At 37.2% G+C, this 12,635-nt stretch overlaps 1 protein-coding gene across 1 annotated transcript in view; it reads right to left on the bottom strand.

The window, feature by feature from the left end:
• LOC140153382 (son of sevenless homolog 2-like) overlaps window positions 1-4,003 on the bottom strand; it is a 56,801-nt gene extending 52,798 nt beyond the window's left edge. The window contains 1 exon segment of the mRNA XM_072176122.1: window positions 3,524-4,003. Coding sequence (XP_072032223.1) covers window positions 3,524-3,598 — 75 coding nt within the window. The 5' untranslated portion in view covers window positions 3,599-4,003.
• Between the last annotated feature and the right edge of the window lie 8,632 nt (window positions 4,004-12,635).

Below are 12,635 nucleotides of genomic sequence, written 5' to 3'. Positions count from 1 at the left end.
GCGCCCGGGCGCAGCTCCTTATATGTAGCGGTGGATCATTGCTGCGCTCGGGCGCAGAAAATCCACTGCCGGAGTAACTGCGCTCAGAAGCAAAATAATACATTTTCTTATTATAATAACGGTGGATCATTGCTGCGCTTGGGCGCAGAAATCCACGGTCGGAGTTTGTTTATTCCTGCTCGCTCAGGGGGGGCAGAGAATCCATGGACGGAGTTAATGCGCTCTCGGGAGCAAAATAACATATTTTCTTATTATAATAGCGGTGATCATTGCTGCGCATAGCCTATATTATAATAGGCCTACTATAGGCATAATAACTCAGAAAGTAAATGTATTATTAAAATTATTATTACAATATTTATTGGGTTTTTATCAGAGCACAGTAACTCCAACAGTGGATTCTCTGCGCCCGCGAAATGATCCACCGCTACACACATCATACATGTATATAAGGAACTGCGCCCGGGCGCTGCAACTCCGATAGTGGATTCTCTGCGCCCGAGCGCAGTAATGATCCACCGCTATATTATTATAATAAGAAAATATGTTATTTTGCTTCCGAGCGCAGTAACTCCGACCGTGGATTCTCTGCGCATAAATAATGGATTCGCTGCGCCTGAGCGCAGTAATGATCCACCACTATTATAATAGAAAAATGTTATTTAGCTTCCGAACGCAGTAACTCCAACAGTGGCTTCTCTGCGCCCGAGCGCAGCAATGATCCACCGCTACATATAAGGAACTGCGCCCGGGCGCTGCAACTCCGATAGTGGATTCGCTGCGCCTGAGCGCAGTAATGATCCACCGCTATTATAATAAGAAAATATGTTATTTTGCTTCCGAACGCAGTAACTCCAAAAGTGGATTCTCTCAGTGCGCCCGAGCACAGCAATGTTCCACCGCTACATATAAGGAACTGCGCCCGGGCGCAGCAACTCCGATAGTAGATTTTCTGCGCTCGGGCGCACAACGTCCACTACCGGAAGTTCTGTGGAGGGGCGCAAGAGCTCCACTGGTGGATCACGTATATAACTCCTATTTTTGTTGTCGATCGAGCCGCCATCGACGGCAATTAACGAGCAATCATGTTTTTTGATACAATGAGCTTTACTTATGTACGGCTCAAATGGCACAGACAATTCAAAGAGAATGACTTGTGCTTATTATCCCTCTAGGCCAAATGTCTTGTTTTTAGGATGTGTTGGGCAGAATTGTTAGCTTACTCTATCCAGCATATTTTGACAATTTTTAATTTTTGAGTATGTTGAGTATGCCATGCTGCCTTGCCTTTTTAGTGAAAATCCAAGGCAATTATCAACTTGCCCTAAAAAAGTTGCCGTGCCCCTTGGTGACTACTTGGTTCCAGGACATTCAATGTACGACCTACATGTAGAAGGTCCACACTGTCAGCTTCTTCAAGAGTTACACCGAAAAAGTGAAGTGCTGGATGTTTGCCATTACAGCATCTCTCCGGTTGGAGATGGTAGTGGTTTTACATTTGACAGCACCAAACAGGACATTCCATGTCTTAGCCCATGTCTCTACCTTGGCCAAATCCCGGTTGAGAGATGCTGCAGCAGGAAGTCTTCTCTGGATTTGATGAAGGACATAATGGTAGCATCATCTGCGTACAAGATGGACTGATGTGAGATTTTTACCAACCCAGGTAGATTCATGTTTGTTATTTGATCAGCTTTTCATCTTGATCTATATTATATTAAAGATGTTCAGTGAGCTTGGCGATATCAGACCTGTCAACCTACCAAAGTCAGAAAGAGGGACATTTGAGGCCAAAACCTTGTACATACGTACACAGACCAAGAACACAATTTCAAAGATTTGAGGTGTGCGATACTTTCATAATACAGGGAAGGTTTTACAGGTCTAAATTTATCACAATAGAGTAGAGTAGACTAAAGAGAATGCTATACGTACATGTACATGTACAGCAAAATTTCAAAGAGGAATTTGCATCATTTTCTGCTGTTCTTACATTTAAATTTGCCATCACTGAAAATTTTCAGAAAGCAGGACTGTCCCTCTTTTTCACTTTGGAAAACACTTTGAGGGACAGTCCCTCAAAATGAGGGACAGTTGGCAGGTCTGCGATATATATCGGAAATGTGTTGGATGTTAAGACCCCGAGATATGTTTAGCAAGGCTGTATTAGTACCGGTACCTTGTTTTGGAATTCACAAATTTTATGATCCTGTCCAAATCCATAAAGGTCTCTTAGTTTTCTGGATCTGGATGTTATCCTATAAATAAACGGGTACCCCCGCATCACATCAGAGTTGGTTAAAAGCAAAGGCTTCCCTGCAAGCAATCCAGAATTTCCCTCCAGTTTTACCAAATTTCCCTCCAGTATGCCATATTTCCCTCATGTATTTCTATATTTTTTGGTCAAAAACCAAAAATGTCCCGGCAATGAGCTTCCCGTATTGCCCACTTTTTCCTGCCATAGGTACCGGTACTGTATCCACATCTGTTTGAAGACATTATGGTCATGTTTTTTATATTGGGTACCAATTGCGTTGCGTGTATTTTTCAAGTGAATCACATGCTTTTACAGGTTTGGTTACTGTTGACAAACAATTTGCAATTGCAATTTTACACAGAAATGAATGGTAAAAAAATATCATAACAAATAATAAGGACCTCCCTCACCGATTTTTGAAAAAGTCCGGACGATAATATGTGTTATTTTTTTACTTGGCCTTAAAATATGCAAAACATGTGTAGGAAGTGTTTCTTACTAAGTTCACCCTCATCATGCTCATAATGAAATACTGTGGCAAGTCCTGAATGTTTATCTACAACTTAAAAAGTTAATTCAATTTTGACGCCAGTTAGGGTAGCAAAATCGTGAGCAAAATATAATGCTACATGTACCATTGTATATATTAAATACCAACTGGGGTCCGTTTTGAGGGTAATTGATTAACGAGCATGAGCAGCTCTCTAAAGGGTGATCCCCCCACCTAGCTACATCATGTATCCGTCATATTAAAAATGTAATGTATCTTGCGGGTCAGTTCCAATACATGAATAATTGAAACTCCCGGCTCCGACCGGGAGTTCCAACAGGTGAGTGTTTGTATGTGCATTCACATACATGTACACACTTAGCCGTCAGTACGAAGAAATCGTTGCTCCAAAAATGTTTGCAAATTACACATTTGTAATCATTTTTCACCATAAAATATGATATGAAAACACAGGTTTAATGTATGAATATATGGAGAGGTCAAATAGGTTATTAATTATTGTCAAATTTAATATTTATAATGAAAACAATTAACACTGAAGCCTGAAGGCACCCTATGCCTGCTACAACTTGAGAACAAGTCCCCAAACATTCGAAATTTGTAGTTACTATAACTGCTCGCCGGTGACAAATCTGACAGTGATAGCTGTTGAGCTCTTTTTCTATCCCACCATTAATATCACCATGCATAAAAGTCGTCCCTATCAGCAAATATTATAATATACCATAATATGGAACATGATTTGAAGAACCTACCTTTCTAAGGCCTTGCACAAAAAGCCCTTTCCACTTGGATGAATATTCCTCTGTATCAAAGTCACAAGTTGCCATTTTCAGACTAGCACAACAAAACTGTGTTCGTCAAAATGGTCAAGCAGTAACTTCCTAGACAGGAGAAAAATGAGGAATAGTGTCTCCTCACATTAGTTTTTCATGTTGTTCGAATGTTTTGGTGTAAAAGATAAATTGATATTTTGACTTCATATCATCATGATCATGCATGTAGTACAGTGTATTGATAATCACTTCAACACAGCTGGACCCTCTTCGGGTACAGGACGTTTCACAGAGTAAAACAAGTAAACCTCAGAAGAATACCATCTCAAACACAGTTATGAAAGGTGGTAGACACAACAGATCCTGATAAATCTATCATTCTTGACCGTGATTGTGCAGAGAATTCAGTGAAAATCATCATCTTGACTTCAGGTCTCGCAAGATACATGTAGTCACGGAAGAGGAAAAACAATTGCTACATTGCGCATGCGTTGTTCAATTATCAATCAAGAAAATGTGAAAGAGGGCGCAAAAGTAGGGACAAAATCCAGCAGGGGGAGGCAGCAGGCCCGTTTCGCAAAACATTTTTATCAATTTCTAATGTCGGTTTCTAAATATTTTCTGGTAGGCCTATGCTTTTCAGTGTGATACGATTTTATTTTGAAATTGAGAATATAACAGTCAATTTTCAGAGTTACAAGTAGGCCTAATTAGTCTAAAAGTGACAAAGATATCGCAGTATTCTTTCTGATTTTGAATGATTATTTATGACTGAAAGCAGTTTTAGGGCCTACTACACAAAATTATTTAATCAGCTAATTTAGGCCTATAGCACTAATTAAATCTATTGAACTAATGAATTAGATCTGATAACGACTCAGCAAATTGCACCATGTATAGAAGCGAGCATCACCTCCTATATTAAGTATTATTTTCTGGTGAGCCTTTTCAAGCTCTGCTTGATTTTGGTCATTAGATTGTAAAAATAATCTAACAAATAGGCACTCCCAAATGTTCATGCCCTACACAACGGACTGCAGCATCTATTCATTTATTGTTTCCTATTAGAGCGCTGACATATTGGAAAATGTTGCCAATCAATATTCATAAGTGTACATTCAATCCATGTGTGGATTCAACCTGAGACGAACTTAGGTAGGGCCTATTTTCGTCTCAGGATTCAACGTCCAGTTGGGTGGCTTGTGTTTGGCAGGTGTGAAATACATCTGACTGATGGGCGTTTTAATAACGCATATATAAAAGGCTTTGACATCATCGAATGGCTGCCTATAGTGGTGTTATGTGATTATTTCTATGATAATTATCATTCCTTTCTTTTCCTTTTTTTATATGTGTACTTAAGTAAATTTGTGACTATGTGTAGTTAAGGTGCTACTATACACCCCTTGGTAAATTTGTGACTATTTTTTTGCATTTTTCTCAAAAAATAATAACACACTGGTATAACAACTAACAAAAGTTATCATATATTATAGGGGCAGGGAATCCAGTTACTATACTGGAATATCAGTGACTCAAGACAAGCGGTACGTTATTTATGATAAGAAAAGAGGTACTGCTAAAATGTACCTCATTTCTTAACATAATATTAATGAACCACTTGTCTTGAATCACTTAAATTTCAGTGATTCGTTGCTCCTATATATTGTACATAACTTTTGTTACCAGTGTGTAGTAATGTTTGAGAAAAATGCAAAATTAGTCACAAAATTTATCAGGGAGTGTAGTACCACCTTAATCTTTCATAGGTCTACACTTTGTCGGGGACTTTATCACTCTGTCACTTTCCTTCTCTCTCTATCCCCTAGTCTCCCCCAACTCTGTCTCTTTCTTCCCTTTTCCTTTTGTCTACTCTCCCTCTCATTCCCATACTTTTTCCTAATATCTTTCTATTTATTTATTTCTCTTCATTTGGTTGTTTCTCCCTCTTTCTATCTTCCTCCAAGCCCCTTCTCATTCTCCTCAACCAATCTCCCCCTCCCAAGACTTCTCACAGGATGAAGCTGAACCCTCCCCTTGGGTATGCCACTATTTCTATACCAATCTCCTTCAAATAAAATTAAATGGAAATTCGTGAAAACTTTTATAGGCCTATTCGCTGTAGAAGTGAAGTAATAATCGGATTAACTACTAGTCTACTTTAATTTATCATCCCTCTGACCGTGGAAAGGTCACCAATCCTGTTCTGATCCAATAGCTTCGATGTGTTGTGCTTTATGCATGGAATGGAGAGAATTATTTGTCAAAAACGGAATGCAAAGCTAGCAGTCTAATTACCTATCATAGCAATAGATGAATACAATTTTTGACTATATCGCCCATTCATGTCATACCTAATGCATCGAACCATATCATGTTGATCACTCGCACCTGTAAGATTAGAATCTTTGAAAAGAGCGGTATGCAATCTATGATTGCAGACATACACAGGTGATGAGTGCAACCTGTTTGTAGTGCAGGGCGATATAGTCAAAATTGTATTCATCTATTGCTATTGTAGTTAATCCGATTTATTACGTCAATTCTACAGCGAATACTTATATATATGTTGCATGTATTTGCTATGTAGAAGTGAAGATGTAACAGTAAAAATACAATTTTTGAATAGATCGCCCTGCACTACAACGTTCAGCCGGTACCTATGTATCTATTCAAAAATTGTATTCATCTATTGCTATGGTAGTTAATCCGATTATTACATCACTTCGATGGTGAATATCGCCCTGCACTAAGCAGATTGCACTTGTCATTTGTGTATATGCAGGGATATATCCCTGGTATATGTCTGCAATCATAGATTAAATACAATTCTGCTCTTTTCAAAGATACTAATCTTACAGGTGTGAGTGATCAGCATTTTTTTGACATCTAATATAGGCTATTGAGGCCTTTCATTGGTGGGGGGGGAGTATATTCTGTCATACGTGAGTATAAGTTTGCAGATACTGCATGAATTAATTTGGCAAAATGCTTCAGCCATTACTTCAAGGAAAAAAAACCTGCATGTTTTTTTTCTTTTTTTTTTCCTACTAGTTTTGCTTTGTTTACTTGTTGCAGGACTTTTTGTTTAGTTGAATGGCAAATTGTTTTGGAATGTTATACAGTTGTTTGGCCAAAATGTCTTTGACCGTTTTGAACCATTTTGAACAAAATCTCTTTAAAATATTGTCGAAAGGAAATCCAAATACATATTTGAAAAGAGCAAACTTCTGATGTTTAACTTTTCCTTTTCATTGAAAACTTCATTGCAAACCAACCAAATATTCATGTATGTAATATACCGTATTTCATGAGTTTACGCAGAAAAATGCGCATGCGGGAAATGGTGATATCATGAGTTTGCACATCCCAAAGCTGCTCAAACCCAGCAATTCCTTGATATGCGCAGCTCTTAAAAGCTGCGTCCTTTTGGGATTTCCTGAGTTTGCGCATCATGCTCAAACTCGGGAAATCTATGTTTTGCGCATCATGCTCAAACTCGGGAAATCTATGTTTTGAGCATCTGCGCATGACCTAGTCTCTTTTTGCAGTCGTTTTTATAAATAAATAAATAAATTAGTATAATTATTTCAACCATGTTGAAAGCTCTGATGACGTTCAAAGACTATACGAATGGCAAATTGTTAAGAACACATTTTTTTTAAATAAAACAAGAAACAGTACCGTTTGCGTGCATCGATTCATTTTGATATATCATATATATATAGCCTATAGGCCCTATCCCGGGACCAGTATTATAGTGGGCCTACACACAAATACCCCACTCCCTATGCCTACTACATCTATGCATGCCGAGGTTTACAAGTTTATAGTAGAGTCTTTTGATGAAATAGCCGGTAGGCCTAAATGTTGGATAGTGAAATATAGAGATAATGTCATATTCAGACTAAAATAGCCAGAAGGGTTATTTCACTTTAATACCTTGTCACTTTTTTGAGTATTATCGATATCTGTATTTATAATATTATTTGAGCATTTCATTTCAAAATACTTAGTGGATTATCCGATTTGTGAATAGGCTAGTGTGATATGATGCATCATTATAACCATATAATTTCGGATTGTGTGAAAAACGCACGTACTGAAAGTCAAGTTTGCTTAGCCTAGTGTCATGTCATGATCACGAGTCTTATAGGGCCTACTTTTAGGCCCTCATGCTACTTTGCCTTTTGAAAGATCAAGCACAATTATCAATAATATTATCATTATATCCTTTGTTTTAAAAAATGCTGATAATTTTTCATCTGATCTTTTAAATCTTTTGAGGAGTAGTATAGTATAGGGTCATTTGGTGAAAAGCTCATATCCTCTGACTCTTTCAGCATGTTCAGAGGATTTGAGTCCTTCTTTTAAAGTTTTGAAAGTGTATATCCTTTCTTGTGAGTCCTTTCTTAAGGAGCATACGTATTGGAACAAATGCAAAGTTGTGCATATTTAGACCATGGTCTAAAACATACTATTTTGGGTTTTTTCAGGGCCATGACATAATTAAGATTGACCGGTTACATCGGCGTTCTGGACCATCTCCTCCTCACACTGTGATGAGTTCCTCGGTCATTGGTTACAGCTCGATATTATTACTAGGTCTATATAACCTAGTACGTATATGCAGGGTCATTTGGTGAAAAGCTCAAATCCTCCAATTCTTTCCTCGAGTGTCCTTCTTTCTTAAGTTTCTTTCCATATTAAGGTGCTCGTTTCTTTCTTTTCTTTAATTTCTGTCTTTGATTATTTTTTTAAATTTCTTTTCTTTCTTTCTTAAATTTCTGTTTTTCTTTCTTAATTTTTTTTTCTTTCTTTCTATTTCTCTTTCTTTCTATCTTTCTTTTTCTCCTTCAATTTGATAATGGTGTGCAACTGTCATGAGCCCGGGGTCAAGAGATGAAGTCATTAAATGTAGGCCTACGATCGTTTTAATGTTTTTCAACACTGCCTCATGCGGATTTTTGACATTATTTATAATGTCTAAACAATGTCAAAGCTTCAATTGGAATCGGTCAACTTAATGTTTGAAATCACCGGAATAGACAAGGAAATCTTTCTTGTTTAGCATTTAATTATGTTTACGAATTGATCGACAATAACGTGTTTAGTGATATATAGGGCCGGTTTTGATTTTATTTTAAACTCCAGAATAATCGTTTGTCCTGTTCACGCGCGCACATAATAGGTCTTCCCTATCTAGGTATATCAAACACTCAGATTTGGAAGCTAGTGGCCCAGTTCATCGTTTGCACGATCAGGCTGGCATGATACCTGATTCTCTCTTCCAATACGATGGGATATCGAAAACTGCACTGCTAAACACTATATATCTTGCACCACATTATTTTAACATAGGGTCATTTGGTGAAAAGCTCAAAGCCGGCCTCTGATTCTTTGATTTCTTTCACCAAGTGAAGACCTGAGCGCAAGAAGAACGTAAGTCCACTTGGCCCCTCAACATGTATACACAAAAGTTACGTATAGTTTCTTAGGGTTTTATAATGTTTAATACATGTTCCAGGGTGAAAACATCATGACACCCTGCCTCATGCTGATTGTACCTTTTGAGCTCACTATGTAACTGGCATCACAAACGCCTCATCAACTATTATCCTATATTTACCTAACAAAGCACACTCCTGTTTTATTACATCTAGGCCTACTATTAGGCACCAGTAGCGGGCATCAGGCCCCTCCCCTACCCCCGTGAGAAGTCTTGTCCCTTTGCCGCCCTGATATTTAAGATTTCGAAAACTGCAGTGCTAAACACTATAGGCCCTATCTTGCACCACATTTTTAAACATAGGGTCATTTGGTGAAAAGTTCAAAGCCTCTGATTCTTTCACCAAGTGTCCTTCTTTCTTAAGTTTATTTCTTTCTTTCTTTCTTTTATTTCTTTCTTTCTTTCTTATAAAGCTGTCAAGAGCCTGGGGTCAAGAGATGAAGTCATAATGTAGGCCTACGATCAGGTAATGTTTTTCAACCCTGCCTCATGCTGATTGTTGTGCGCATATGATAGATGTTGAGCGCATAATGCGGAAAAGTACTTTTTGAGCTCACTATGCTGGCACAAACGCCTCATCAACTATTATACAGGTCCTATGTTTACCTAACAAAACAAACTCCTGTTTTTTTACATCTAGGCCTACTATAGGCACCAGTAGCGTAGCCAAGGGCGGGCAGGCCCCTCCCCCCACCCCCGTGAGAAGTCTTGTCCCTTTGCCGCCCTGATATTTAAGATTTTAGGCCTTTTATTGTACTTCTTGCCCATTTTTGCCCGGGCATTTTCGTCAAAGTTTGCCCCCTTAAAAGTTGTTCCCCCCCCTTCCCCTTTTCCCACTACCCTCTGAAATGTGCTGGTTACGCCACTGCCAAACACATACACAAACAAACACTAAACAGGCACATTAAGCATTAAGCACCATTATATCATTTATGGACTTGATTTTGAGCACATAATGCCAAAAAAATTGGGTAATAATGCAAAAGTTTAGAGTTGGATTTAAATACAAATGTCTCGTGCATTATAACAACGTTTGTTTTCGTTTCGTTTTTCTCATCACGGCACATGCGCTAATGCACAGTTATTGTCTTCCAAATCTGAGTATTTTACACACCCAGATTTGGAAGATTTTTTTCTTCGCAAAATACACGTAAATATAAAGAGTATTCATATTTTGGCGAGTCATTGCATAATATTATATAGCATACGCCGTGATTAGCCGCAGAGTCAGTAGCAGCTGATAATGGTAATTTCTGCCGAGGTCATTAGACCTTTCCAAAGAAGAAAAAAGCTCCTATATCATTAATGGAATTTGAAAGATTTTTAAGCGCAGAATGTCGAAAATAAATTTGGAACTTTATAATAATGCCATATGATAAAGATTTAGAGCTCATTGTAAATGTCATATCACAAAACATGAACGTCTCACCATAACAACGTACACAACCTTTTTCTTCTTTCTTTTTCTTTCTGCGGTTTTTTCTTCTTTCGTGCAATTTTTTCCCCTTTATACCCACTATTGAATATAATTATACTTGAAGTATTTCACACATCCAGATTTGGAAGATTGCTTTTTTTTTCTTTTCAAAATGTACATAATTATCATTTATGGTCAAATCACAATTTTTAAAAGATTGTCAAGTTCAAATATTTATAATGTTCTTTCTTTCTTTCATGAGGCCTATAAAAAAAAAAGTAAAACCAATATTACGATAGGCAAATGATTGACAGATATAATTAATCTATGTTTCGTCTGTCAATCATTGTCAAATCAATGTTGATTAAAGGGATTAACATATTTCGGTAAGTCATACAATTGTATAATACGTCGTGATTAGCCGCAAGCCGAAAATGGGAAGGTCAACTTGGCCATTAATGGTCAATTTTGCATAAATTAAAGGCTGGTAACCCCCTGATTGTCTTTTTGTCTTTTCAAATTACTGATTTCTAGCAAACACCACACCTATATTATATTATTATAATATTATTCATGAAAAACTATTCTGATGATTGACAGCTATTTTGAATATAGGCCTATTTTACATGCGGCATTGCGTTGTACTGCGCGGTGCTCCTTTATTAAAAGGAAAATCCCTGTTTGGACACGGTCAACATGGTCGAAGCGCTTATAAACCAGGCCTAATTCTTTGTTGAATAATAGTATTTACACGTCACGAATGCAACATGGCAGTCGCATGTAGACTTACATAATAACTTAAGAATGTAAATTTGATAATAACTAAATTATCAATTATCAGTTTCACCCGTAGGGACAGATTTAAGCGGTGGTCCGGTGGCCCTGCGCCAGTGGATTTTGCATTGGGCCAGTATAACTTCCAACAATGCTGACCCGACGGGCCACTAGATATTTGAGCCTGATATAACAGTTCTCATATGAGACAAGATATAATTAATGATTTACATAATTTGACACAGTTTCTGCTCCATTTGTCACCTGTGTGCAATTTATAGTTAGTTTCGTATATTAATACTTATTCTTGCATTGCATGCAAATTGGAAATAATTATATGGCCGCTTCCTACAGACCCGTATACATTTTTCAAAGAGGAAAGTTTGTTAATTCGAGTAGGGTATGCAAATGTCTTCCAAATTCTACTAGGTGGAAAAATTTTAGCGTGTTTTTTGTCATTCTTTCTAAAACTATCCTATACTCCAACATGTTCAGCATTCAAACATGTTTACAAAGTGATTGCATTATATAATGCGTTTAGTGATAATATATATATTTCATTTTAAACTTCATAACTCGTAATTTTCTGTTCACGCGCCCACATAGGTCTTCCATATATCTGGGTATATCAAATACCCAGATTTGGAAGCACTGAAGTTGGTCGTTTTATGCCGTGTGCATGGTCAGGCTGTAGACTGTATAATAGCATCCTTTAATTAGATAATTAATTAAGATCTTTGTAAAGGGGTGACTTTCTTTTTCAAATAATAAAATAAAATATATTTCTTTCTTATTTGTTTTCTTTCTTTCTTTCTTTCTTTCTTTCTACACTACAACATGTTCAACATTTAAACATGTTAAAAAAGTGATTGCAATAATGTGTTTAGCGATATATTTAATTTTAAACATCATATAACTCGTTATTTTTCCTGTTCACGCTCTCACATAGGTCTTCCATATCTGGGTATACCAAATACCCAGATTTGGAAGCATAGAAGTGGGTCGTTTTATGCCGTGTGCATGGCCAGGCTGTAGACTGCATACCCTATAATAGCATCCATAAGGGGATGACTTTATTTTTCAAATTAAAAAATAAAATATATTTCTTTCTTATTTATTTTCTCTCTTTCAGTGACTTTCTTTTACTTTTAGTCCACATTTTTTTTTAATTTTGCTTTGTCTTTTTGGTGTTTTTTTTTTCTTTCTTTTTAAAAACTATCCTTCAATATACTCAAACATGTTCAGCATTCAAACATGTTTACAAAGTGATTGCATTATATAATGGGTCAGTCCATATCAAAACAGATTGAGTGTACACCCACCCTCTTGGATTTTGCTCTCCTTTGGCTCAGGGGTACCTTTCATGGACCCCTAGGTGAGGTCACAAGAAA

The sequence above is a fragment of the Amphiura filiformis genome, chromosome 5 (genome assembly GCF_039555335.1).
Source record: "Amphiura filiformis chromosome 5, Afil_fr2py, whole genome shotgun sequence".
NCBI lineage: Eukaryota > Metazoa > Echinodermata > Ophiuroidea > Amphilepidida > Amphiuridae > Amphiura > Amphiura filiformis.
The sequence above is the reverse complement of the archived record's forward strand: the minus strand, read 5'-3'. Positions and strand labels throughout refer to the sequence as shown.